Genomic DNA, 26,913 nt, shown 5'->3' on the forward strand with positions numbered 1-26,913 from the left:
TGTAGGTTTCAATACCCGGTTAAGCGATTCCTTGCACTAAATGCTCTCTGGCTCCTCCCGTTTTCCCGATGTGCATCCTCCACCAGATGACTCCAGCATCATTAGGGAAGGAGGGGGCAGGGGGAGAAACCCACACTTGGGGGCTGGTTCTGTGTCCCACTGGCCGAGTTACATACAACCCAGAAAGGTCCATTTCGGGAAACGTGAGAGTTACGTTTTGCTTTCAGCTCACGCGTATCCCGCCCCCGAGTCCTCTGAAAAGCCCAGCGTTTCCACCCAGAAACCTGGACTGAAATAATCAGAGAACACACATCCCGTGCCCTCCGTGTGTCTGCCCTGCAGGTAGGAACGTGCCTGAACTCTCTGAGCAACTTCGAGCCTGAGTGTAATCCACTGACTGCATCGCTGACATGTTAATGCACTAAATGGCTCCCGGGTGATCTGAAAATGTTAACACAGTCACAGCCTGGGTGCCTAACTTCATGTGGAAATGACTCAGGCTCAGGTACGCTCGGCTGAAACACAGAATAAAGGGGTACTGAAGGGGCAAGAATAAATCAACGATTTCTTTTTTTTCCATTTCTCCGACAGCACCAGAATGGATTTTCAGGACACGCTGGACAGCGAGATGAGCACATCCCAAATAAACGCGTCCTGCCAGTTAGTCAAGTGTCCATCACGACATTTACATGTAGTCGCATCGGTTTTAGGAAGCATGTCTAAACTAGAATTCCCAGGCTCCCATCTCCAGCATTAAGAAGCAAGCAGAATACAACCCACTTCCGTCGGTCAGAGCACGTTTTATTAACAGAGAAAGAGCACGATTTGCCTTGTTAACCTCGCAGGGGGAGTTTAGATCGTGGCAAGCACCACTCAGGTAGTATACCATGGACTGGGTTACGAGGAGGAGGCACAACACAGCATTATTACCAAAAAGTCCTCACCGACAGCCTCCCCGCCCCCCGCCCCCAAAATGTATTAAAGTCTCCAAACATACAAAGCTAAAAATATGGTACAACATGTAACATTAAGACTCAAGTTTGTTTTTGTAAAATACGCTTTAAAACGTACGGAGCATTTCTCCCCCTCTCCTGATTCTGTCTGTCTCCTGGACTTCTAGCTCCTTCTCTGTCCTTGGGGGAGAAGGGGGCTGACCGGTACCCGAGGCGGGGGCTATAAGGCTTTCTCCGCAGACCGCCTGTGCTGGCTCCGGACGTGCCCCTCACTGCTGGGGGGCACCTCCTTTGGTAGGTTCGCCGAGCTAGTCTTTCCCGCCGTTTCAATCCAGGGGTGCTGAAGGACCTGGTGGGCGGTGTAGCGCTTTTTGGGGTCCACCACCAGCAACCGGCTCACCAGATCTTTGGCAGCTGTTGAGGTGAGAGAAGGAGGGGGAAAGAAGTGAAGGCAGGTGCCTCCGAAACGGTTCTCCCCACGCAGGAGATAAGAGCACAAACATCCGTGTCAGCACCACGCGAGCTACGCGGGAGCCGCGCTCACCCGCAGAACTTTCCGTGATGCTGGGAACCTTCCAGGTCTGCACTTCCCACTGGGCGTCTGAAATCCGGCTAGCGAGACCGGGGAACTGAACGTTTCCTCTGTTTACTTTCAGCTACTCTACACGTAAAGTTCCGTAGCCACGTGCAGCTACGGGCTACCATGTTGGGACAGCACAGCTCTAGAGGATGACTGTTCATTTCTAGAGTCACAGGCCAGGCCCCACCCGTGATAGCCACGGCGCCCAGTGCTAGGGAACAAATGGGGGCCACCTACCATATGTCCATGGATCTTAAGTTGTGAAATCGATCGTCGGGCTGTTAAGTAAAATACGTTCAATCTCCTAGGTTGGTAAATATGCCTTCACATTGACAAAACTGAGAAACGTGTGAAAGAAACCGGAGTAAAAAAGAGCACAAATTCAAAATGAACTTCGTTTTCTGCCCAAGACCATGACTGCTTCTAGAGAGATGTGGTGGCAACTGGTGGGCCAGGGGGCAGGCGAGGCGGAGAAAAGATTTCTCCCCCTGGGACTTGCTGGCTCTCCCTGGCCAGCTCCCTGAGCCTCCTTTTCAAACACGTGAGAACCTTTCTTGGGGGGGATGACCCTTGGCTCTCGATCAGCTGCTCAGCCACCAATCAGTCCCACCTCCACACCCCTGTCCAACCACCTCTTGGGCATGGAAGCCGCAGGATTTCTCCTGCCCCACCCACTTCAAGCTCCGCCCACAAAGTGCCCTGGTACCCATCCGGCCAGCATCATTCCCTCAAGGTCCTCAAAGGACCCGGCGGGGAGCAGGTCAGGTTTAAACTGGAAATTCTCAGACTCACACGGACAGGTGTGGACAACTGGATACCTGGCCACATGTCCAAGGTCTCTCTACCCCTCTGAACAGGCGCCCCTTGGCTCACTGTGGGGAGTGGCTGGGGAAAGAGGTCTCCCCAGTCTTGGGAGTGGGCCTGAGCCATTTGGCCAGGGGATTCTGGGGTCCTGATTAAGGGATCTAGAAGTGGGGGGAATCTGGGCTCTGGGGAGACACATGTCCTTGACTCCAGAGTCTCCTCACTCTGTGGGTCAGGTGTAACCAGAGCAGGGCCCTCTAAGGTATGGGGCTCAGGGCAGGGGCCACCACACCCAAATCTAAGGACACTGCGGCACAGAACTTTCTAAAATGATTTTCAGCTCTTCAGTTCCCAAGTCGCCGTTGGCTTGATCAGCTCAAGACCCCCCACTCCACCATTTTTTCAGGAAAAAATGAAGCTTTCTCCTTCCCTCATCTCCCAACCCCAAGTAAGGAGACTGAGGCTGGGGGTGAGGGCAGTTTGATAACTAATCTTAGATGACGTGGTCGAAGGAGAATCGAGGCAAACTAAAGTTATCACTGCTGCGTTTTAAGCTAAAGACTCAAAGACTCAAACTCCCTGAATGTCTAGTTCCCAATTCTACAAGGGCGCTGGGCGATACCAACCAATCAGTAGCAAAAAGGGGGACACTTGCATTTGAAAGGGCCAAAAAGACCCCACGTGCTTCTGCTCCACCGAAAGTAGCTGAGGCCTTCACGCCCTACCTACCAGAGCCCCGGTGTCCCACGTATACCCCTCCAGGACCCCTGGCTGTTCACGAGCGAGATACGCACTCCTAGTCTGTTCAATTCACAGCACGTCTATATACGAGAGGACTTGGATCTTTCCAAATGAGGGATCTGCGTTGTCAACATTCTTCCGTTCTAAGGGTCCTCCGCTGCCTTAAGAAAAAGTTATCTAGTGACTGCAACCAGCGGTCAAACTTTTTCACTGAACCTAAAGCAAGTCATGTTTTCAGAGAGCCACACAAAGAAATCTTCAGGAAGCTTCCAGGAGACAAAGGAGAAGGCACCTGTCAACGGCCCGCGTCTGTGCCCAGTTCTGTAGTGGGCCCTCTGCGCGTCTCGTTCCACACCTAAAACCTGCTTTGCGGTCAGAACCCAGGACAGGCTCCAGCTCCCACGTCCCCTCTCCTCCTGCTCGGGGAAGCCCCAATCTCACCGTCAGAAATATTGTCCCAGTAAGGGGCCAGGAACTCGAAGCGGCCCAGCTGGATGATGTTGAAGAGTTCGTCCTGGTCCCGCTCCGGGCTGCGGAAGGGGGGGAAGCCACACAGAAGGATGTAGAGGATCACGCCCGCGGCCCACATGTCCACTTCCAGCCCGTAACCTGTGCGACAGGCAGAGACACAAGCGAAACAGAGGCCAGGCTGGGTCAGAGCAATTTGGCACGACTCGGAGCAATTTGGCACGACTGTGACATCCGACCGCATGATCGAGGACACATCGCCATGAAGAGAGTATAGACATCAGAGTTCGGGGGTTGTCGAACACACGTGGTAACTCGCATGTGGCACGAGCAGTGATCTAGTCACCCTGTAGCAGGGTCCCCACTATATTAGAAAAGTTAAAACCTTCACCAGAGATGTTTCGAGAAGCCTTGGTCTGCACCAGCAGCCTCTACGTCCTAGGCATTCATCGTCTCCTCACAGTTAAAAAGTATTTTTACTGGGGCGCCTGGGTGGCTCAGTCAGTTAAGCATCCAACTTGGCACAGGTCAGGATCTCACGGTTCGTGAGTTCGAGCCCCGTGTCGGGCTCTGTGCTGACAGCTCGGAGCCTGCAGCCTGCTTCGGATTCTGGGTCTCCCTCTCTCTCTGCTCCTCCCCAACTCACACTGTCTCTCTCTCTCTCTCTCTCTCTCTCTCTCTCTCTCTCTGTCTCTCTCTCTCAAAAATAAATAAACATTAGGAAAAAATTTAATATGTATTAATATAAATTTTTTTACTGACTCTCTTCTATGATTATAAAAAGACTGACATTACTACCTGTATCTGCCATGAACACACGTTTCACACTTATATTTTCTGTAATAAAATTAAAATCACATTGTCCATATCTTGTACCTTATTTCACACACTTAATATATCATGGTATTTCCTATATAGGAATTTCCCATAAAGAACATTTAAAAATCTTTAAGGAATATGATTTCTAAGAGCTGTTAGTATTCCCTGGATATAATAAACCCTCTCTGATGTAACGTACGTGTTCCCTAATTTTTTTACACTGTAAGTAATTCCGTGGCGAACATCCTTACCTATTAAATATTTATGCACCTCTCTTAGTATATGCTTGAAATAACTTTCTGGAAACTAAATGCGCCAAGAAATAAACAATAACGGTTTTTGCTAGAACTGCCCAATCGTCGTTACAACACTCTGTAAACAGCAGTATATACATCTGCAAACACTTTGCAACTTTTTACCTTTGGAAAAGGAAAACTGTCTGCAGCTGTAGGTTGGAAGTTATTCCAAATTAATAATTCTTATGAATTCATTATTCAGCCCCAGAGCAATGTTGTCAAGACAAGTCAGCAGAAAATTATTAGAGAAACAAATCATTCCTGACCTCTTTCTGGCCCACTTCACTGGTCTCTTCTCAGTTCTGTTCTAGAATTCCTGCTCAGGAGGGTCTGGTTCGGCTCAGCCTCCCATCTTGAAATCTGCCTCCCACCCCCCACCCCCGCCGGCCTCCATGACGTAGTACTTTCCTCTTCCTCTTCCTGCCTCCACTGCCTTGTCCCCCGCTAACCCATCCTTCTCTCGCTCATCCCCCAACTCCTGGCCTCCCTCCAGACTCTTCCCCCAGATGCCCTTGCTGGTACCATGAGGGGCCCGTTACCTCGCCCGCTTGGGCTGCCATTCCTGAGTCGAGGAGTCTCAAAAAGGCACGGTCAGCCCAGGGCTTGACCTCCCCGCCAAGTGGACAACCCCAGGTGTCCATTCTCACATCGCTACCAAGTCGGTGCATTTAAAATTTTAACCTATCCACCCCCATCTCCCCAGGCAGCTTTCTTTCTAACACCCGATCTTAGCTGGAACCAGCACCGATGCCGAGGTTTCCCTAAGCGTCCAGGTAGACTGTCCGCTTCCCTTCTTCTCTTACCCAGCTCATCGACACCTCCACTAACATCGTCTCTTCTGCTCAGCATTCTCCTGTCTGTCTCCACACCGCTATGGCTACTCTGCCTGGCCACGCTGAGTCCAAATTCCTCTCCTCGGCCTCCCTGCTTGTGGAGACCCCAGGCTCGACCGCATTAACCCAACTGAACTTCCCTCTGCAACACCGAGAAGACCAGTCTTCTTAATGTCTCTACCACCCAATCCCCACGCACATTCCCATCTCCTTGTCTTACCTTTTCCCCATGCTGCTGCTGGGAAACTCTCTCCCCTCTCCCCACCGGCCCCACAACCCGTCCAGAGTCTCCCCATCTTCCCCACCGGCCCCACAACCCGTCCAGAGTTTCCCTGTCTTCCCCACTGACCCCACAACCCGTCCAGAGTCTCCCCAATTTCCGCACCGACCCCACAGCCCATCCAGAGTTTCCCCATCTTACACATGGGGCCTAAATGGATCTCTCTCAAAGTGCCATGGGGGCTAAATGGTCATTCATGTATTTGGAGCCATATAATAATAATAACAGTCTCCTTTTATACACTTTACAGAATGTGTCACTAAAAACCGTTCACTGGATCTTCATACTGTATATACAAACCGGTAATAAATATTACTCACGGGGTTTGAAATGGGACACCTTGTTCCTTAAAATGCAAGGTTGGTGGAGAAATTTGTAAGCTGCTTACCATAAGAACCACTTCAATTTTCTCCCATTAGAGGTATCCTGGGGCCAGTGGCATAAATGGCCTTGCTCGCTTGAGTTCCCCAGCCAATTTTCCATCATCTCACGATCCTGCCAACGTACACATACACACACACACACACACACACACACGAATCCCTCCTCTACGAGGGCTGCCCCGATGAGGAAAAAGTCCACGTGCTTTGGTCAAGATCAGCTTCAAATATTCCCGTTAAAATCCAAGTGCCAGCTGGGTGCCAACACGCTGAGATTTTCGACTGCTCCGTATCGAAAAGTGGAAAATATGAAATATTCAAAATAAAACATTTGTTAGTAAGGGAGCTAGCGTCCCACGGAGCAATGTATAACACCTACCTTTCTCGGAGAGAATTTCAGGAGCTACATACGTCGGAGTCCCACACACGGTGAATATAGGTCTCACTACATGCTTTGCAAGGCCAAAATCAGCCAGTTTCAAGGTGGTAGATTTGTCCTCATTTCGCTGAACCTGTCAGAACACAAAACCCCAAATCACCAAAACCGTGATGAGAGCGAAGAAGGAAAGTGAATGAGACAACAACCGTGTAAGGTCAGGATAAGCAAACAATAAACCTAGAGGAGCTCGTCGTCGATAAGCCCAACCTGACTGCAGGGACAGGTGCTCGCTCACCTTTTCAACCAAGAAATGAAGGAGTTAGACTCCCCGTGCTGTCCAGCATGGTAGCAACCACACTGCCACCGATGGCTATTAAAATCAAATCAAATTGAAAATATAGCGTCTCAGATGCACTGGCCACCTTTCAAGTGCTCAAGAGCCACGGATGGTTAATGGCTACCATATTGAACGGTGCAAATACAGAGCGAACATGTCCATCATCACAGACACTTCCATTGGGCACCGCTGAGTTAGCACAAGGATCAATGATTTTTTGAGCACCGACTAGCTTTAGGGAGGACTAGGGAATTCCTGGCGGGTAATGCAGAGTCTGGGCAGAAGAAAAAAAGAAAGGGGAAGAAGTAAGAATTGGAAGGAGAGAAGCAGACAAGCAGTGGAACAGGCTAAGTACAGGCCCTAATTTGGGGGCAGCGGGAGGCGTTAAGGACCAAACAGACCCGGAGTCTTCAATTCCGAATCCCAGACTTGCCGCTGGATGGTCGTGGACTGATTTCTTTACTAATCGAAGCCTCTGTTTTCTCATTTGTTTAAAAAGAAGGGGGGGGGGTGTTGGTGATCGTTTCCAGCAAGAAGGCTTATGTCAGGAGTTCCATTCAGTGTCTATAATCTACCTTGCAAAGTTCTCATCTAGAGTAACCAACGGTCCCAAGGTGCCGGGGGCTGAAGTGTCCCCAGGATGTTAAAACTGGGACAGCCTCGGGCAAATGAGGACGAGGTGGTTGTCCTTGCCTGCACGTAATGCAGAATTAATGCCACTGAGCCGTGATTTATTCCTGCGTATGTGAGCTGATACACTGGGCTCTGTTAACGTTTTTCCCGAAGGCAAAAGAAGTCAGCTCTGATTCTTCCTTGAGACCCCATTTCCATCGGGTTTTAGAGAAGGGCAGAATCAGTCATTTTGAGAACACAGAGAAGACGGCCACCCTCACCACTTTGAAATGACTGGCTTTCTGATGGCTGGTAAACCCATTCCCACCGCCAGGTCAATGAGTCCTGTCCTCCTCCACCCTCAAGGTCATATGCGTGCTAGATGATGTGTTAGGAAGAGGCGGGGCTTCACCTAGAAGAAATGAATCTCAAGAGGTGAACACAGCAGGTGTTTGGACCACCCCCAAGACCGGATAGAGGTACAGACATCGTGTGAGGGGGCAAAGCTAGCCTATCTTGCAGCAAGTAAACGATGCACTGGTTCCCTCCATGCTATGGAGGCCGTTTTCCACTTTGCGGAAGGGTTGAATCGGGCACATCAAAACTCCAACCTCCTTCCGTACGCGCTGTACCCAAATAAGCAATGCAGAAAGGCAGCCCGCAGCAGGTCTGTTCGACAAACACATCGGACAGTGTTAAGACTCAAGCAGTTGCCTTGCCCGTAGGAGTCTCACCTTGACGAAGTCCCAAGCCACCAAGAAATAAAGGCACAAGCCAAAGGGTCCCCACAGCCCCTCATTCCCAGGAGGTGGGGAGCGAAGCACGCCTGGGCGATGCCTGCCTGCTTCCCACTCTTCCGGCTGACGCGGCTCGGGGCCCCGCTCGGGCCCCGCTCTGGGGCTGCCCCTGGCCGCCTGTCTGTGCACACCTGGAAGACGCTGCTTCCACCTCGGGAAGGTGTTCCGAGCCCCTTTAGCAGCCTTGCCAGCCAGCGATCACTCTGACCTCATTCTGTCACGGCCAGAAGCCCGCGCGGCCTCCACCGGGGAGCTCTGAAGGGCGGATTCTGGGAGCGTGGTATCATTTCCTCCGGCCTCGTCTGCCTCTGGGGAAAGGTGCCCGCAGCCCGCACAACCACATCCTGCCTGGCGCCCTGCCTCCCAATAGAAAGGACAATACTTGGGGCCGTCAAGGTCTCAGGCCCAGAGGAGAATTCATCCCTAAGAGGGAAGAGAGACTAGTGGAGCCTTGAGAAACAAATGGAAGAAGTCCAGCTCTGACAAAGAGTAGAAGAATGGTCGCCAGGGACTGGGGCGGGTGGGGCGGGGCACCGGGAAAGGTGGTCCAAGGGTACCAACGTTCAGTCGTAAGATGAATATACTCTGGGGGCGCTGGGTGGCTCAGTCGGGTAAGTGTCTGACTCTTGATTTCGGCCCAGGTCACGATCTCACGGTTTGTGAGTTCGAGCCCCGAGTCAACTCAGAGCCTGCTTGGGATTCTCTCTCTCTGCCCCTCCCCTGCTTGTTCTCTCCCTCTCTCTCTTTCTCAATCTCTCTCTCTCTCTCTCTCTCTCAGAATGAATAAACAAACTTAAAAAAAAAGTTGAGTATGTTCTGGGAATCCAATGTACAGGATGGTGACTGTGGGTAATAATTTCATATCGTGTACTTGAAATTTGCTAATAAACATGCTTACCAAAAACAAAACAAAACAAAAGGCAACTCTATGAGGTGATGGATGTGGGAATTAACTGGATTGTGGGAATCCTTCCACAAGGTACACATGCATCAGATCATCACGTTGAATACTTTAAGAATATTACTATTTTATTTGTCAATTATACCTCAATTAAGCTGGGGGGAGAAATTAATGCATAGTTTTAATTAAAGCATAAGTTTTATTAAATATAAGGTTACATACACTTACATTTGGGGTGTTTTTTTCCAAGGCAAGTTCTCAATAAAACTTTCATTTTCCACTTAAAAAACAAATTAAAGGGCGACCTGGGTGGCTCAGTCAGTTGAGCTTCCAACTCTTGATTTTTGACTCGGGTCATGATCCCAGGGTCGTGGGATCGAGCCCTGTGCTCAGCTCTGCACTGAGTGTTGGAGCCTGCTTGCAATTCTCCTTCTCTGTCTGTCTGTCTCTCTCTCTCTCTCTCTCTCTCTCTTTCTCTCTCTCAAATTAAAAACAAAACAAAACAAAATGTATGGCCCTTATTGCTGTCTTGAAACCTAGATAGCCAGCCAGTGTTCTGGGGATCTTGGTCACACAGCAGAAATGCCCCAGGGACACAGCCCCTAGAGGCACCCTTCCTGGACCCAGCGCCATCTAAGGGGTCCATGGCAAAAGCCCTTTTTTGTAACAACTTGGTAAAATTCAGAGTTGAGAGACTAGCTCTGCCCCCTCCTGGCAGAGGTGTGCCTCTGGTCCCCCCTGCCTCTTGGTTCTGCAGGGCGGGCTTCCTCATGGCCTGCACGGAAATAACCCTTGGCGGGAAGAGTCAGTGTCACAAGCACAGACTCTGAAGCACCCCCTGCCAGGGTTCAACTCCAGCTCAGCATTTACTGTGTAACTGGCTAAGCAACCTGCCCTCTCAGTGCATCCACTTCCTCATTTGTAAAGTAAGGGGCGAATGGGATATGTAATGACAACTTAGTGAATTCATATTTCGAAGGTGCAGGGTGCCTGGGTGGCTCAGTCGGTTAAGCATCAGACTTTGTCTCAGGTCATGATCTCACAGTTCATGAGTTCGAGCCCCGCGTCGGGCTCTGTGCTGACAGCTCGGAGCCTGGAGCCTGCTTCAGATTCTGTGTCTCTCTTTCTCTGCCCCTCCCCAGCTCACGCTCTGTCTCTCTCTCTCCTTCAAAAATAAATAAAAATTTAAATATACATATATATATTTCTAAGGTGTTATAAACAGCACCTGGCTCCTAAGAACCACGACGCGAGTGTTTGTGAAGTAAACCCTATTGTTTTCGCTTTCGTGACCTCTTGGAGAGCGGGACTGACTTCCGGCAAAATGGAAGTACCAGAAGCGGTCCTTGGTATTTTCCCTCTCCAAACCAGGCACGGCCCTGGGCCATTCTCTGCTCCACCCCCAGTCCCCACTCTTACATAGAAGCTGACTGCTCAGGGCACAGGCCAGCTGAGCAGTTAATTACCGAGCGACAGTAAAACAGGGGACAAGCCTGGCTGGTATCACCCCAGGCAAGAGGCTCCTTGAGGCCACCTATAGGAGCTGTAGGAGCAATTATCAAGTTGTTTGCGGGCACAGGCTCGCACATCTCTACTGGAATAGGGGCGAAGGCCCCCAGTGCTCCCAGCAGTGTTTGGGGGGTGCCGAGGGCAATGGGAAGATTCCAGCTCTCCCTGAGCCCCAACAGAGCCAAGGGCAAGGCAACACCGAAAAATCCGGGGCAGGCAGCGCTCCCGGTTCCACCAGCATTGAGTAAGCTCTCTGAACTTGCTCTGGATCCTGCCAGTGAGCTTACGTCTCTGTAAGCAGAACGTGTGTCTTAATTACTGAGCCTGAGTCACCCCAGGGCCGCCTAATCAATGCCTCCATAATTAACCTAACCGTAGGGGAAGTCACAGACGTAGACAAAAACTCGATTCGGTTTTGCTCTGCATATCGAGACGGATACAGCCCGGAAGGAGACAGGGAGGTAATTATCAGAGTAACCTAGACTAGAAAATCTAATTTGGAAGGGAAGGACAAAACATAGTGCGGTGCCGAGAGTTTCCAGATGGATCATCTACATTAATCACATTTGCTGGGTAATCGCTGAGAAAAATACATCCCTCACAAACATTTGTAAATATTCCCAACCAAATGATCAGCAATAAAAGCGTTTGGTTGACTTAATAGCGCAAAATGAAATATGTAGCCCCATGTGAAAGAAACTATCCCCCCCACCCCAACTCCAAAACCTGGCCCAACTGAAGGACCCACCAGATTCAACATGGTGGAGAGGCCATCTTTTATTCTGGACATTTATTATATTAGATGTCCAGATGCTGACGCTGACAGTTTCATACACCAGATCTGTGTTTTACATTATTTCGCGGCCTTTCTGAAACATATTATGCTGCCCCTGGCCTCTTCCCGGTTTCGTGCCGCTCTCTTGGCCACAGCAAGGATCATGCCCACAGCACCGCCAACAGCAGGCGCTGGGACCCGGGCGTGGTTAAGATCTGTGGGGCCCCTTGTCCCTTCCAGAAAGTGGCTCGAGACCACTCGTGGTTTTAATTCCCCGGTCTCCAGCTTCTGCTGTCAGCAGGGATGTCACAACCCTTCAGTCGCACATCCTCAGTGGGACTCGAGGCTTCTCATTTATGTCACCTACATGAGCAGCTTAATTGCCTTTAAGATCACGCACTGACTGTGTGAGTTTTGTTTTGCTTTGTTTTGTTTTGTTTTGCTAACAGGCACCTACCATTCCTGGCTTCCGAGCAAGACCTATCATAATCTCGAAATCAAATGAGTGACATCCTCCCGGGGTAATTCTTCCTCCTGGCCTCTGTGGGACTTCTGAAACCACCAGATCTTTCCACCCAGACAGGAGCTTGTACCAAGTACTGTTTGCCTCTGATTGAAATGTCCACCCGGAAAAGATTCCACAACTTGATCCAGCAGTTCAGCCCATTAAGGCCAGCGTGACTTGTGAAGAGGTTCACCCCTACGTTGATTCCAAATTCCACCCCCTACCCTGTTTTCTAAGCCTGCCCTCGGGGGTGATGCTGAAGGGCACGGTCCTCCCAAAGATGGGGAACCAGTATCACGATCCCCAGGTTACCTCTGCCTTCTCTAACTTCACATCCGAGGATCCTCACCTGATCCTTATAAGACCTACCCTCCTGGCCATCACCCCTCCCTTCCTTGCCGCCTCCCATACTAAGTTCACTGCTTGAACCAAGAGCACTGTCATTGCCTGAGGGCTGGTTAGAAATCTAGGCTGCCCCAGATCCATGCATGTCAACAAGACCCCAGGGCGGTTCGTGTGCACAGTCAAGTTCTGGATCGTCTCCCATTTCCTCGATGCCTCTTTTAACAAAGAACACCCAGGAATGAACACTACATGCCAGGTGTGTTTTCATCAGGACAGTGGACCTCAGGCCTCTCAGTGGACGGGACACTGGGTTGCCATAAAGACGGCCAGAGAGGGGCACCTGGGTGGCTCAGTTGGTTAAGCATCCGACTTCGGTTCGGGTCATGAGCTCATGGTTCAGGAGTTCGAGCCCCAGGTAGGGCTCCTTGCTGATAGCACAGAGCCTGCTTGGGATTCTGTCTCTCCCTTTCTCTCTGTCTCTCTCTCTCTCTGCGTGTGCGTGTCTCTCTCTTCCAAAATAAATAAACTTAAAAAAAAAAAAGACAGCCAAAGACTCCACTCAGTGTCCCTCTCTGATGCCCCTTCCTCAGAAAGCCTTCGCAGTGGATCAGAACATGTTACCTCAAATTATGCCACCTTGACATATTGATTCTCTTGAGCTGAAGACCCTTGAGAAACAGCAGAGGCAAGAAGTACTCTCTGACGTTCCCCTTTCTACTTAAAAGCAGGACACAAAGTCTCCGGTGAGGAAGGTGCCCTCCCTGCCCCAGGGCAGACCACTGTAAATCACCAGACGCTCTCTGAAGTCTCACTGTTCCTTTAAGATGCTTCTAAAAGCCCCTAATTCCAACTCGCCATTTGGGTTACTCATCACTGAATTTCTCCCACGTGTGAATGATGCACACATACCCTCTGTTTTTCTCGTTAATCTGTCTTTTGTCAACTTAATTTCCAGGGCCCTGCCAAAGAACCCAGGAGGGTGGAGGAAGAAAGGTTTTATTCCTCCCCTACACCTCAGGGGGCGAGGTTTGGCTGAGGGCCCACCACAGCCCCAGTGCGCACATCTGAACTTGTCTCACCCACATCTCCATTTCTCTATATTCTGGCCCATCGAAACCCACGGCCCCGGGTCGTGTTCCTTCCTGGGCTGTGTTTTCAGCCGCCCTCCAACCGCCAAGGTGTTAGGGATGAATTTGCATGGCACGGTGCCATCTGGACTGCCGATCCGTCTGCATCCGTCCCCTCCTTTGCCAGCCACGCCAAGGTTCCCCGATTTGAATCCAGGTGGTCCATGTTATTTACATAAGCAGCCATAAACCATCTGGATGGTCTCAAAGATTCAAGAGAAATCCTTCTTTTTCCGAACAATGAACAGCCTCCTCCCCTTCAAAATGGTACCTCCATTTAAATGTGATCTTGTAATGTTCACCTCCGAACAGAAGGTGGCAGCAGAGTACAGATGGTAAACAGAAAGTAGCTGCCGTAAGAAAAACTGAGGGGGGGAAGCCTACTTAGCTTCTTCTTGATCCTTCAGGGTCCTTCTGGCCTCTTCCCTCCAAGGTTCCATCTTCGACTGGCTATGTGGACTTAGATAATCTTAAAAACCAATTCACACTGAAATACCAATGCCTAAAATCAATTTACGTGTCAACAGCAAAAGATACCGTAATACAAAAGAGTGACTGAAAACGTTAGTGAAAACAAAGTCTTTCCTGGGAACTGTCATATGACAGGCCAATGATAGGCCTTCATCCTAGTTCTTTTCTACTTAATTAACATCTGATATGCATCCCACAATTGTCTGGATGCCTACTGTGTGCCAGGTACTGTTCTAGGAACTCAGAATAGGGAACGAAACAGATAAAGTCCTCGCTCTCACAAAGCCTTCTTTCTACTAATAAATAATGTTCAAATGAATATGTGATACGTGTTATGATATGTGTGATATGTGAAATGATACGTGTTATGAAAAAGAAAAAGTGAACTAAAGGCTGTGTTGTGCAGTGTCGTTTCTACTAACCACGTGTGGCTATTTTTAAACAAGATTTAAAGCTCAGTTCTTCAGACACCCAAGGTCCATTTCAAGTGCCCATGCAGTACTGGCTACTGTACCGGGCAGTGCAGGGATAAGATATTTCCATCATCACAGAAAGTTCTACTGGACAGTGCTAGAACTGACAGTGACAGGGGCTGGTATTTTAAATAGGAGAGTTAAGGCAGAACTCACTGAGAAAGGGACGTCTGAAAAAAGTCAAGCATGAGCCATAATCCGAGGAGAAAGCTTTTTGGGTGGAGGAAATAGCAAATGCAGAGGTCCAGGGGCATGCTTGGCCTGAAGGAGGGACAGCAAGCAGGGGCAGAAGCAGAGTGAGTGAAGGCGTCAGTGTTCAGAGTGGAGCTTTAAGAGGAAGCCAGAGGCCATATCGTGCAAGACCTTGGAGGCCACAGAAATGAACTTGGCTTTTATTCTGAGTGTAACCGAAAGCCAGTGATGGCCCTAAGCAGAGGAGTTACAGGGTCCGATTAACATTTGGAGAAGATCACTCAGGCTCCTTGAGGAAGGTGGCCTTTAGAGGAAGAAGGAGGACCGGCAAGGAGGCTACTGCAATAGTCCCAGCAGGAGATGATGGTGGCTTGGTCTCGGGTGGTAGAGGGGAGGTGGGGAAAAATGTCCCACCTAAGGGCGGAGAGAAGACTTGAACGGGGAGGGTGGGGAAAGGGGCTCCAGGGCGACTCTGGGGTTCCTGCTGTGAGCAGCTGGGTGGGTGGAGGCCCCATCTTTGTGACAGAAAAGGGTGGTTTCGGCACAGTAGGGGGTGAGCGCCTGGCTGGAGTTCAGGACAGCATGGAACGTGGAAAACTACAAATGGTGAGTACAGACACGTTTCAGGGTGTGTGTGTGTGTGTGTGTGTGTGTGTGTGTGTGTAGTTCATAAAGTGGGGTAATAGCTGAAGGGGGATGTGGAGAAGACAAGGTTTCGTTTTCTTAAGTTGGGAGAATATTACGTATGTTTTTGTGATGACGGAGCCAGCCTCTGGGTTAGAGAAGTCCAGAGAGAAGCAGGTTCCGGGTGAAACCCAGCTTTTGACATCCTGGGAGCGAGACGCCCATCACATCAGACAACCAGGTGGTGACCTGAAGTAAGCGGCTAAATGGGAGCCCACCCCGTGTGACCCAGGAAACATCTCTGGCTCACCAGCCACTCCTCCACCAGCGGGGCGGGCCACATCTGAACCAGACACTGGACCACACCCCAGGTTCCGCGGCCAGACGCTCTCAGCTGGGGGACCTCCCGCAAGCCCCTCAGCCTAGTGTAGCCTCAGTTTCCCCACGTGTACATGCAAGTAACGAAGCCTTCCTCAGAGTTGACCTGAGAATTCTGTGAAACTGCAAGATGCAGAGAGCAGCGAGCAATGTGTTACAATCACGTGACAGGAAAGTTCTGATGGGGTGTGGGTTCCTGGGGGGGGGGGGGGGGGGAGCACAGAGCGAAGAGTCAACATCACAGCGTAACAAGTACAGGCAGAGGGGTCCTCCACCACCACTGCCCCAGAGATACCTGACTGTCTGGAAACATCTCTGCCTGTCACAACTCGGGGGGATGCTATTGGCCTCTGGCGGGCGGATGCCAGGAGGCTGCCAAACCTACGATGCCCAGGACGGGCCCCCACAGCACAGTCATCCTGCCCAAACGCAGGCACAGCGGCACAGTTGAGAATCCTGGTGGAGAACGACAGAAATAGGGCCATAAGCATCAGGTTCAGACTAGAGTAATGACGCCCTGGCAGAGGACACGACGGAGGTAACCAGCAGGATATTTTCAAACAAATGCCCGGACTAGCGTGTGATTTCCACACTCTGCTGTCTCTTCGTATGGAAACACGAAGACTGCGCTCCTCCCCACCAGCTTCTCGGTCTCCCCGATACCAGAACCCACCCAGCTCCTCGACTCTCAAGGAGCAAAGTCCACACTCAGGCATAGAACTCTCCAAGGAAATCATTCAATCCAAAGTCAAGCAACGGAACCGTCGAAGGTCTTGCAAAGATGCGAGAGGCTGCACGCATCTTGCGGAAGAGCTCAGAACTAGGACTGAAACTACCTGGGTCTCGGTTTTAGCTCTGCTGCCGCCAGATGGCCTCCACCTTGCCTTTTGCTGAGCCCGTCTAAACGAAAGCAGGCTGAGAGGAACTTTGGGAAAGCATTTGAGAGACGCCTTGTCCCACAGGAGGAGGAGGCCCAACTTTCCGTGAAGTTGGGAGCCTCCCAAGAGATCCAGAGAAATTACCCACGAAGTTTGGGTGATTCTAGAAACAGAGGTCTGGCGGGCACGTCTTATCTACGGCTTCCTGAAGGGTACAGTCTCCCAGATTTGCCCTACAACCAGCAGTCCCCGAGACCTCCTAAGAGGACTCAGAATCATCCCTATAATCCCACAATAGAGATGGAGAAAAGAGTGAGGGAGGCCACCCCAAAAATGGCCCTGAGCCAGCCCCATGCTGAGCGGCGGAGGGACCCAGAGGGGCCCACGTGGGTGGTCCCCCCTCCCCCACCCACTCCAGGAGCACACTGTCTTCAGTGACCTCAAGAAACAGCTGGCGGATGGTTTCTGCGTCCCCACCCAAACCCTCCAAACAGGGAAGGGTACCTAAGGGCCTGGCCACTGGGCAGAGTCCCCAAGAGAAAGCACAAGTGAACATCTCCAAAGTGTCCTAGGCTAGGAAAATGGGCGTTTTGAAAGTTTCTCATGCCTCATTCACTGGACCTGGTCGGGGGGCCGAGGTGAGGCTAAAACACAGGTCACGGCGTAAGCAACAGGGTGGAAACGTGTAGTGGCCAAAGGACCATACTCCCCGCAGGGCCATGTGACATGGAAACATAGACAGCCCTTCCCTAACTGGCTGGCACAGGAGGATACACAGGCCGGCAGGGCCTGCTGGCTGGGTCACCTCCTCCCTAGCTGTCCTGCCGGCTCTAGAAGACACAGAAGTCTGCAGAGGCAACGCACTGTGTGTGCACCCCATCTCCAGGCACAGCCTGTTCCCAGGCCCACTCTGAGCTGTAGGGCAGCCACAGCTCGTGCCCCCCCCTCCCGCAGGCTCCCCTTCCTTCCCACAGAACCCAGACTCCACCCAGCCGCCGGGCAACTTGCATGAGGAAAGGTGGGCCCATTGTGACTGGGCCCAAGTCCATCACTGCGACCATGCCTCTTTTCCAAGGGGGGCCCCATGATGTGTCCTGGCCAATGAGCTAGAATGGGGGGTGTGCCGAGGGGGCAGATTCTCTTCGACTTTCAAAAAGGAGAAGGCCAGCAAGAGTCTACCCCCTACTTTTCCTGCCGTTTATGTGGCTGTGACAATGCGATCCGTGGAGAGCGGTAGACATTTGGGGGCCCTGAGAGAAATGGCAAAAACAGCCTGGACGTGCTTGACCTGCTCCATTAACCATCCCCGTAACCGCTTGTCTCCAACCTTCTGGTCACGTGAGACAACTAGAGGCCTCCACTGTCGGAGCCCTTGCTCCGCAAGGTGTGCTCTTCGGACCCTTAGCATCCCCTGGGCCTTATTATAACCGCAGCATCTCAGGCCCCTCCCCACACCCACAAAATCAGCATCCGCCTCTCATCAAGATCCAGGTGCCTCCGGTGCACAAGACGGGTTGAGAAGTGCTGATTTACCCCGCTGTAGTCAGGTGGTCCTGCCACAGCCGGAAGGTAGGTCCGCTGTCACCAGGAGAGCCAGTCAGGGGGTCCTCTCCGTCTCTTTATCCGCTCCTCGGCCCTTACGACGCGTCTGGCTCCCCTGGACGCAGACGCAGGCAGTACCTGCATGGGCACACATCTTTGTGTTCCTGCTTCCAACTCCCTCCCAGAAAAAGCTAACGAACCGACATAAAACACCAAGCCCACAATGACAGGGCCGCGCACGCAATTTGTCAAACTTCGCACGGCCGAGGTCCTCCCCAGTAAAGAAAGCCAGTTATTAGAAACAGAATTATTATTGTCATGGTCGCCATTATTTATTCATGGGCCTCCAGGGGTACCTTGGGATCTGACAAGGTCAAAACATCAGAGACGGTTCCCAGAGGGCCAATTTAGCATCTTGAGAAGGCACCTGGGGCCAAATGCCTGGGCGTGCTGCCCTCATAGATCCTTAGACACATCGTCCTTTAACCTGATTCTATATGTTCTATCCAACCGGCTGAAAGGCTTCAAAGGGTTCTGTCCAGACACGGAAAAGTGGACTCTCCTTGCCGATGAAAGGTTGGGGAAGGATCAACAGTATCCATACGCACACAGAATGTCCTGAAGAGATTTACCAACTTGCTTCCCCAGGGGAAGGGCATTTCGAAAACAGAGATTTTTAAGAAACTTCACGTCAGACCCTCAAATGGCTCACAGGCCATCAGTCTCTTGGAGCGACAACAACACACATGAACACAAGTATTGAGAGGACAACAGACTGCTGTAATATTTACCTTTACTAAATGATTTGAACTTCAGGACTCCTTGGGGGGAATGAAGTCACAATTTTAGAAGAGATTCAACAAGGTTGATAACTATGAATCAGGTTTTAAAGGTGCCTCCATTACTGATAATCTACTGTCTGCAGTATATTATGAGACATCGACTGTTGTAGGTGACTCTTTCAAAAGAAACAGAGGAAAGAAAACCTCGGTTATCAAAATGACCCAGTATCTAGAATTGTGACGACTTAAATCTCCTGAAACTTTCGGCTCTGTGGTCAAGTCACATATGTGGGTTCACTCCATGGACACTTTTTATTTTCCTGGAAACTGTTCACACGGAGGCCGAGAACCAGTCTCATGGATACAAACCTGAAGTCGTAACTCTTGATGTCTCCTGTGGAATTCACCCTGGGGTTCTTGAGATGAGTTGTAGCTCTTATAAACCCGTCTTCTCACCGATGTGATCAATACTGGCCAATGGCCTAAAGGCTTGTATCACTGTGCTTTTGCTTTAGTGACTTCGTGTGATTGCTGAAATCCCCATTTCTTGATGGTGCTAAGTATACCTTAACAAGATACGCTTCCTAGTCCTCCAATTTTTAATTAATGCAACGGGTGTATAAATGCATGTGTGAATGCCTGGACCATTAAGGAGAGGACCTGGACACCCGTCTCAGATGCTATGGGGAAAGGAGACGGAAACTGGAGCTGGGACAGAGAAGTCGTGTTGCTGGCGAGGGAGAACTGCGCACCGTGTAACTGCTAGCAGAGCACTAATTGCTGAGTCCTTCTTGCACATCAAAGTAGAAGTGGGAAAAAGGACTTAGAGAACTAGAGCACACAAAGTGACTGGACAGGGTTATTTCCGAGGGAAAAATGGGCAAGATGTGCATTTGCCCGTTTTTTTAATGTTTATTTTTGAGAGAGAGACAGAGTGTGAGTGGGGCAGGAGCAGAGAGAGAGGGAGACACAGAATCTGAAGCAGGCTCCGGGCTCGGAGCCATTATTTTTAACCTTCCATACCTCCCTTACCACCCTTGGGGACGTCGGTCTCTGATCTGTCCTAGTCACATTCAGAAAATCTAGAAAAGTCTGCTCCCTTCCCAGAACCCACGAGAGGCCAGATAGAGCACAGCCTTTATCCTTGATGAGCTGGGACCTGTCCCCACACCATTTCCCCTGGACTCCGAGGGTCTCTGCTCCAAACACTTCAGGGCGACAGTGCCTGCCGCCTACCCCCTGCCTTTCAGCCCGTTTCCAAAGCCAAACCCTGCCCTTCTGTGGGACAGATGACCTCAAATGGCCTGTGCTCACATCTGACATTCCCTCAGTGTGTTCCCCCCCACACACACACACACACCCTCAGCTTTCTTCGCCGCGGTGTCTCAGTTGTTGGCCGGAAGTAGCCAACAGTAGCCACTCCCCAGGCTGTGTGGGCTGCTCCAGGCCTCCTCACCTCTCTGGCTCCTGTCTGCCCCCTCCCCTCCCTCCCAGGGCCCAGTCAACACCACACAGCACATTCCAACCCCACCAAGGGAGCACACGCTGGCAGAAGAAGCAATTAACATTTCTGCAAGCTGGAAATTCTCATAATTAAAACTTCTCTTGCAAGATCTCAGGAGTCGAGATAACCCAAGGGGAAGAGGCGTCTTATCAGGACACGTGATCAGTAGAGAGGGATAAACTCAGTAATACAGGCCTAAAATTGTACCCTGGGGCCGAATTATTAGACAAAAATATTTCTGTTGATTAAAATAACATGTGGGGCGCCTGGGTGGCTCAGTCGGTTGGGCGGCCGACTTCAGCTCAGGTCACGATCTCGCAGTCCGTGGGTTCGAGCCCCGCGTCGAGCTCTGGGCTGATGGCTCAGAGCCTGGAGCCTGTTTCCGACTTCAGCCAGGTCACGATCTCGCAGTCCATGAGTTCGAGCCCCGCGTCAGGCTCTGGGCTGATGGCTCAGAGCCTGGAGCCTGCTTCCGATTCTGTGTCTCCCTCTCTCTCTCTTGCCCCTCCCCCATTCATGCTCTGTCTCTGTCTCAAAAATAAATAAACGTTAAAATAACATGAGAAGCTTGCTATAGTCCTAAGGAGCTCTGGGCACATTCAGAAAGTCTCTAAAAGAAGCAACAGTTATAATCACTCATGGAATCCGAACTTAGTTCTAACGTGAAAGCGCTTTCCTAAGTTTAGCAAAGTCAAGTCTTAACTCAGACAGTAGCCATCCGCTGAAGGACAAAGAAAGAATCACCTTGATAACCCAAGGCTCCGTACAAGTGCAAAACACTAAATGAAGGGCACCTGAAGAACATTAATTGATGAACAGTGGCCAGCCTGGTCATATTCAGGAAGAGTAGATCTTAGAAGACCAGGCAAGTTTGTGACGTGTTTATCGTACCAGCAAATTTAGAGAGGACGACCTTCTAAACCCAGACCACAAGTCCACCGTCAGATCCAGCACTATCCAGAGCTCTGTCTGAAAAGCCAATAAACACTGGCATTAGAGACCATTTAGACTTCTGACATGACAACACATTGAACTTGACTCACCCAGAAACAGAAGCAATATGGCCTATAAATGCGACAGACCTGTTCATTTTCAGATAAATGCAACCTGACAAACTACAGGACAGAAAAGATATTAAAGTATTTCACAAAAGATGGCTCTTGCAGTTTCTGAGGAGCCATACGACCACACACACACACACACACACACACACACAAAAGGTTTTATTAAAAAAGAAAACAAAACAAAAGAAAACAAAAGAAAACAAAAGAAAACAAAAGAAAAAAAGGGAGGGGGGCACCTGGGTGGCTCACAGGTTAAGCGTCCAACTTCAGCTCAGGTCAAGATCTCACGGTTGATGGGTTCAGGCCGTGCATTGGGCTCTGTGCTGACAGCTGGGAGCCTGGAGCCTGCTTCGGATTCTGTGTCTCCCTCTCTCCCTCTGCCCCTCCCTGGCTCATGCTCTGTCTCTCTCTCTCTCTCTCTCTCAAAAATAAACAGACACTAGGGGCGCCTGGGTGGCTCAGTCGGTTAAGCATCCGACTTCGGCTCAGGTCATGATCTCGCGGTCCGTGAGTTCGAGCCCCGCGTCCGGCTCTGGGCTGACAGCTCAGAGCCTGGAGCCTGCTTCGGATTCTGTGTCTCCCTCTCTCTCTGACCCTCCCCCGTTCATGCTGTCTCTCCCTGTCTCAAAAATAAATAAGCGTTAAAAAAATTTTAAAAATAAATAAATAAATAGACATTAAAAAAACATTTAAAAAAAAGAAGTGGGCTTTCTTTGAAATCAGAAAAGAGAGAAGGGTCTAAATACAAGTTACAATCCACACCAATAAGTAAGTCATGTACTGAGACTGAAAAATGTGCCTCTCAGAACACACACACACACACACACACACACACACACACACACACTTCACTGCCCTTAAGGGCACTAAAAACACACCTGTACTGACATGTAAATCCATGAAGGGTTGCCAAACGACTTCTCAGAGGCAGTTAGCCTGTCCATGCGAAACATTCCTTGCACTTCTAATTCCTCAAGGAAAAACTTCTCCCTGAAATCTAAACCAGTGCTTTCTCCATTTTAAAAACTGCCAACGAGTAGGGGCACCTGGGTGACTCAGTGGGTTGAGCGTCTCACTCTCGGTTTCGGCTCAGGTCACGATCTCGCAGTTCGTGACTTCGAGCCCCCGCATCTGGCTCTGCGCTGACGGTGCAGAGTCTGCTTGGGATCCTCTGCCTCTCCCTCTCTCTCTGCCCCTCCCCCACTCACTCACTCTCAAAAATAAACAAACAAAAAATAAAATAAGTAAAAACTGCCGACAAGTAAGTCCCTTGACACAAGTTAAGAGCCTCTGTGGCTCAAGAGATGAGCTGGTTCAACACATGGTTCTGGGACCTTGTTGAGAAGACGCGAGCTTAGATGACTGACCCCAAAAGAAAACAATCCTATAGGATAAATTATGTCAGTCCACATATTCAAGAACTCGTATCAGCGTTAGAATGCTTTAGTAGGCATATGCCCAAAATGCTCAGCTCAGGGAGGACCCACCCGGGCCTCTAAGCAGAATCTCTTCTGCTTAGACCATTCAGTAAAACATCAGAGGCTCATTCCAAAGCGTCCATTATAAACAGCGCACGGCACACCACACATGGAGAACACCGGGGCTCAGACCCGGAAGACAGAGGAAGCAATCAGGAAGCGAGTGAAGAGAGGAGGAGAACACTTCCCTAACGCAGAAGGGAAATTTCTTCAAAGGGAGCCATCGGATAGTAATGCAGATCTCTCAGGCGACCAAATTGCTTCTTCAGTTCTCTTAAATTCAGGCAAAACCAAGGTTGCTTGACTGGGTGGTCAACACAGACCTCATTTCGCCAGCTAGTTGGCTGGATTCACTCGGTATTTCTGTTGCGTGTGGGAGCAGTTTACAGACAGATGAATGCCCCGTGGCAGCATGTTCCCAGGCTGGGTCTGCGGCCACGAAATGAAAGCAAGCAAGCTCACGTGCTGCCAGAAAGAAAAAATAACGTGGCTCATCGAAATCGTGTTCCCCGTTCCCAACTGCTCTCTCTGCAGCAATGTGGCTTTGGATGCCTGCTCCTGACATCCACCTTAACATCCGAGTCATTTCTAAAGCACGACAGTCGCCACCGCTGATGGAATGCTCGCTGTTGTGCGGGCAGCGTGCTATGGTCTGAGTTCACTCGTTCATCTAAGATTCAAAGAAGGTCCACCATGGGACAGGACTGTTCTGGGTTTGGGGGTAAAGTCTGAATAAAACAAAGCTCCCGCTGGCATAGAACGAGCTTTCCAGTAAGAGGAGAAAGAAAACAGAAGAATAAATAGGGGATGTATCAGGGGGTGACCGGGGCTACGAACGAAGTAGGATAAGAGTCCCAGAGGGTGACCGTGTGAAAGCATGCTGTCCTAACACAGACCACCGGGAACACGCGTGCCGTTCAGGAACACTGCATTTACTAACTCGCTGCTACAAGAGAAAATGCACGCCACGGGGAGCCAGGCATCCAAATGAGAGGGTGTTCAAAGGACTAGCCTTAGGATTTGGCTTGTTAGCTGACTTGGGGGAGGGGTCGAGAAAGCAGGATTTTGCTCTGAATGGGACACTGTCAGGAAGGGAGGGTCATTCTACAATTCGGTGTCTCAGTAATTCTTACCAAGGAGAGGGGAGGCATGAAATGAGGCAGCCCCTCCTACTAGCTGACGGGGGCCTTACTTGTGGTTTGGGCAATCTTGGTTTCACGTGCATTTGGACATGATTATAAAGGGTTCTTGCTTTTGTCTTAAGCCATCTTTATCTGACGGTGGTGTTTTCGGAGCCTGTTCACGTGAACCAGGAGAACACCACGGCCGAGCTGAGCGTGCGAGGCCAGCTCCCGGCCACCAGGGCCCGCTCTTCTCCCTCCTGTGCCCCGTCTTCCTCCAACCCTGCCAGACAAGTACTATTGCTATTTCTCTTTCATAAATGAGGAAGCAAAGGCCCAGGGAGGTGAAAGACTTATCCTCCGGCAAGCAACTCAGAAAGCCAGGATTCAAACTCGGGTCATCTGACTCCAGGGCCAGCCTCTTACATCCGCCTCACACAGGGGGCACCGGTAGATACCCCCCCCCACCCCAGACCAGGCGATGCGCAAATGCCCGAGAAATTAAGTCCGCCTGGCCACTGTCAAGGTGAAAGCATTTTTCTCCCAGGAATGAGAAAGCATGTCCCATTTTATCTAAACTGGAAGGTTTCTTTTTCAATAATCATCAACCCCAACGCATCTCAGCAGCCTGTGACCGACGACCGGGCTTTTAAATACCGGAACGAGAATGCTAAGGCAGCACGAGGGCCACGTCCCAGGATGCGGGGGAGAACCCGCTAGGAGGCGCACTTGCCGACCGCCAGGCAGTCAGGGCTTACCAGCAGGTTTTCGGGCTTGAGGTCCCGGTGGACGATGCTCTTGTCGTGCAGGTGCACAAGCGCCCTGCACAAGTCCATGAGCATGAGCGCGGCGTCGCGCTCGGCGAACTTCACGCTCTCGATGATGGCATCGAAGAGGTCCCCGCCCTGCACGTACTCCATGATCAGGTAGATCTCCGCGTCGGTCTCGTACACCTCGTGCAGCTTCACGATGTTGGGGTGGGAGAGGCTCTGGATGATCAGGATCTCGCTGTCCACCATGTCCTCCTTGCCCTTGAGCTTGGACTTGTCGATGATCTTCATGGCGTAGGCCTGCCGCGTCTCGCGGTGCCGGCACTCCTTGACCACGGCGAAGTTGCCGTCCCCGAGCACGCGGCCCGCCTCGTAGAACTTGTGCACGTCTGCCGCCAGGAGGCCCGCGGGCCGCCGCTTCCGGCCGCCCCGGGGCTCCCGGTCCCCGCGGGCGGCCGGCTTCCTGGGCCCCGACGCGGCCGCACAGGTCTGCTGCTCCCGGTGCGCGTCCGGCTCGCCCCCGCGGGGCCCGGGCGGCGCCTCCGGGTCCACCGGCTGCTCCCTCCGCGGCCAGCCGCCCTGCCTGCTCCCGCAGGCGCTCCTGGCCTCCCTCCTCGCGTCCCGCAGCCCCTCCTCTCTGACCGGCGGCGCGTCCCCCGGCTCCCTCCTGGCCTTGGCCGCGGCCTGAGCGTGCCCTTCCTGACCTTCGGGGTCTCTGTCCTCCTTCTTGTCTGGGTGTCTGCCGGGCTTCCTGGGCTCCTGGGTGGGGTTCCTGGGGCTGCTCCTGTGGCTCTCGGCCCTCCCCCCTTCCTCCCCGGCTGCAGGGTGGGCCTCGGGCGACCGCCGGCAGCTCCTGGTCCTCACCAGCTTCTCGGCCGCCGCCTCGTACCTGTGGCTCTTCCCCAAGTCCAGCTCGCTGGTCCCCAGGGACAGCCTCTCCCTCTGCAGGCCCTGCTGGAGCTCCCTCTCTCGCCTGCACTTCTCACACCGGATGATCTCACCCGAGGTCCTTTCGATCTCCACGCCCAGGTGCTTCTCGCCGCTCGCAGGTCTGTCCAGAGCAGCTTCCTTGGGCGGCCTGCTGGCAGGCTCGGGCTCCCGCTTGCCCCCGACCCACTTCTTCTGGGGCCTCGCCCTGTCCTCCGGCGCTGGCTCCACCGGGGCCTGGCCCCGATGTCCGGGGGCCGCCTTGGACGTGCCAGCCTCCCCGCGGCCCTTGGCCGCGTCGCTCTCCCCACAGTGGTGACCCCCTCTCAGAGCCCTGCCATAGAGCCTGCTTCGCAGCCTCGGAGAAGGGGCCCGGCTGTGCTGGGTCAGGGTCAGGGCCCGGGCTTTGCTGGGGTAGAGTTCTTCTACGGCTACCTGAATGTTCTTCAGGGTTAACGGTTCTTTGCCCATGGCTATGAAAGCATCCCCTTCCCTGAAGAAATCGGAGACGCTCCTGATCTCCTTGCCCTTGAGGTTAAAGAGCTTCCTCACTCGATCGTTCTTCCATCTGGGAAAGCCCAAGGCCTCGGAGATGTCTGCCAGGAGCTGCTCAAAGCTCTGCACCGACCGTCTGTTGAGGAGCAGGGTGACCTTCCGGAGCGGGTGCCCGCCCGGCTTCACCACGGTCACCACCCTGGGCTTCAGAGGGCTGCTCTCGGCGTGGACGGGGTGGAGGCCATTCTGAGGGCCGAGCACGGGTGCGACGGAGCCCCGCGGCCCCAGGAGCGGTTTCTCCAAGTTCCCGCGGCCCGCAGGCAGCCACGTGCCTTGCAGCTTCCGCACCGTGATTCTGGAGCTTAGAGATTTTAGAGGATGGTCACACAGGCTTCCGCGTCCTGCAAGAAGAAAATGACAACACGGTGTCAGTTGTGATGGGTTCAAGGGGCCCACTGGCCTTCGCCAAAACTTTACTGAGGGTCACGGGTTCTATTGGGGTCTGTAGGTGTGATCGTGGAGGGTCTGTTTGACACGATGGAAGCCTGTGCACTTGGGACCTTATCCCCGGTCTCCCCTGTAAGAGACGAGGAACGCCGAATGGAGTCAGCCTCGGGCCTGGGTCACTCCTCTATGCCTCCCAGGAACCCCCAGAATGGGCTACACGTGGAGAGTTCTCACGAGGCTAGGCCTGACCCTGGAAACGCAGCCTCTGCCCCCCTGAAGTGAGCCGACTCTCCAGGATACACAACGGAGATCACAGGCCCAGGGTT

General features: G+C 51.9%; 1 protein-coding gene across 1 annotated transcript; it reads right to left on the reverse strand.

Moving 5' to 3' along the window:
- Positions 1 to 780: 780 nt before the first annotated feature.
- On the reverse strand, positions 781 to 26,555 carry DCLK3 (doublecortin like kinase 3). Its single transcript, XM_040479727.1, has 4 exons — positions 24,707 to 26,555; positions 6,534 to 6,666; positions 3,520 to 3,687; positions 781 to 1,367 (listed from the first exon to the last, which is right to left on the reverse strand). The coding sequence occupies exons 1-4, from the start codon at positions 26,114 to 26,116 to the stop codon at positions 1,174 to 1,176; spliced, it is 1,905 nt and encodes a 634-aa protein (XP_040335661.1). The 5' UTR covers positions 26,117 to 26,555; the 3' UTR covers positions 781 to 1,173.
- Positions 26,556 to 26,913: the final 358 nt, after the last annotated feature.

Source organism: Herpailurus yagouaroundi, unplaced genomic scaffold (genome assembly GCF_014898765.1).
Source record: "Herpailurus yagouaroundi ecotype Mexico unplaced genomic scaffold, PumYag 159, whole genome shotgun sequence".
Taxonomy (NCBI): Eukaryota; Metazoa; Chordata; class Mammalia; order Carnivora; family Felidae; genus Herpailurus; species Herpailurus yagouaroundi.

What these genes read in the sequence shown, in the direction of transcription:
- DCLK3 (XM_040479727.1), bottom strand. Translation starts at nt 26,116, where the DNA reads ATGGGCAAAGAACCGTTAACCCTGAAGAACATTCAGGTAGCCGTAGAA. An exon ending in TGAAATTCTCTCCGAGAAAG is followed by an intron (nt 3,688 to 6,533) that starts GTAGGTGTTATA and finishes CCTGTCGCACAG; the next exon opens with GTTACGGGCTGGAAGTGGAC. An exon ending in CTGGGACAATATTTCTGACG is followed by an intron (nt 1,368 to 3,519) that starts GTGAGATTGGGG and finishes TCACCTCAACAG; the next exon opens with CTGCCAAAGATCTGGTGAGC.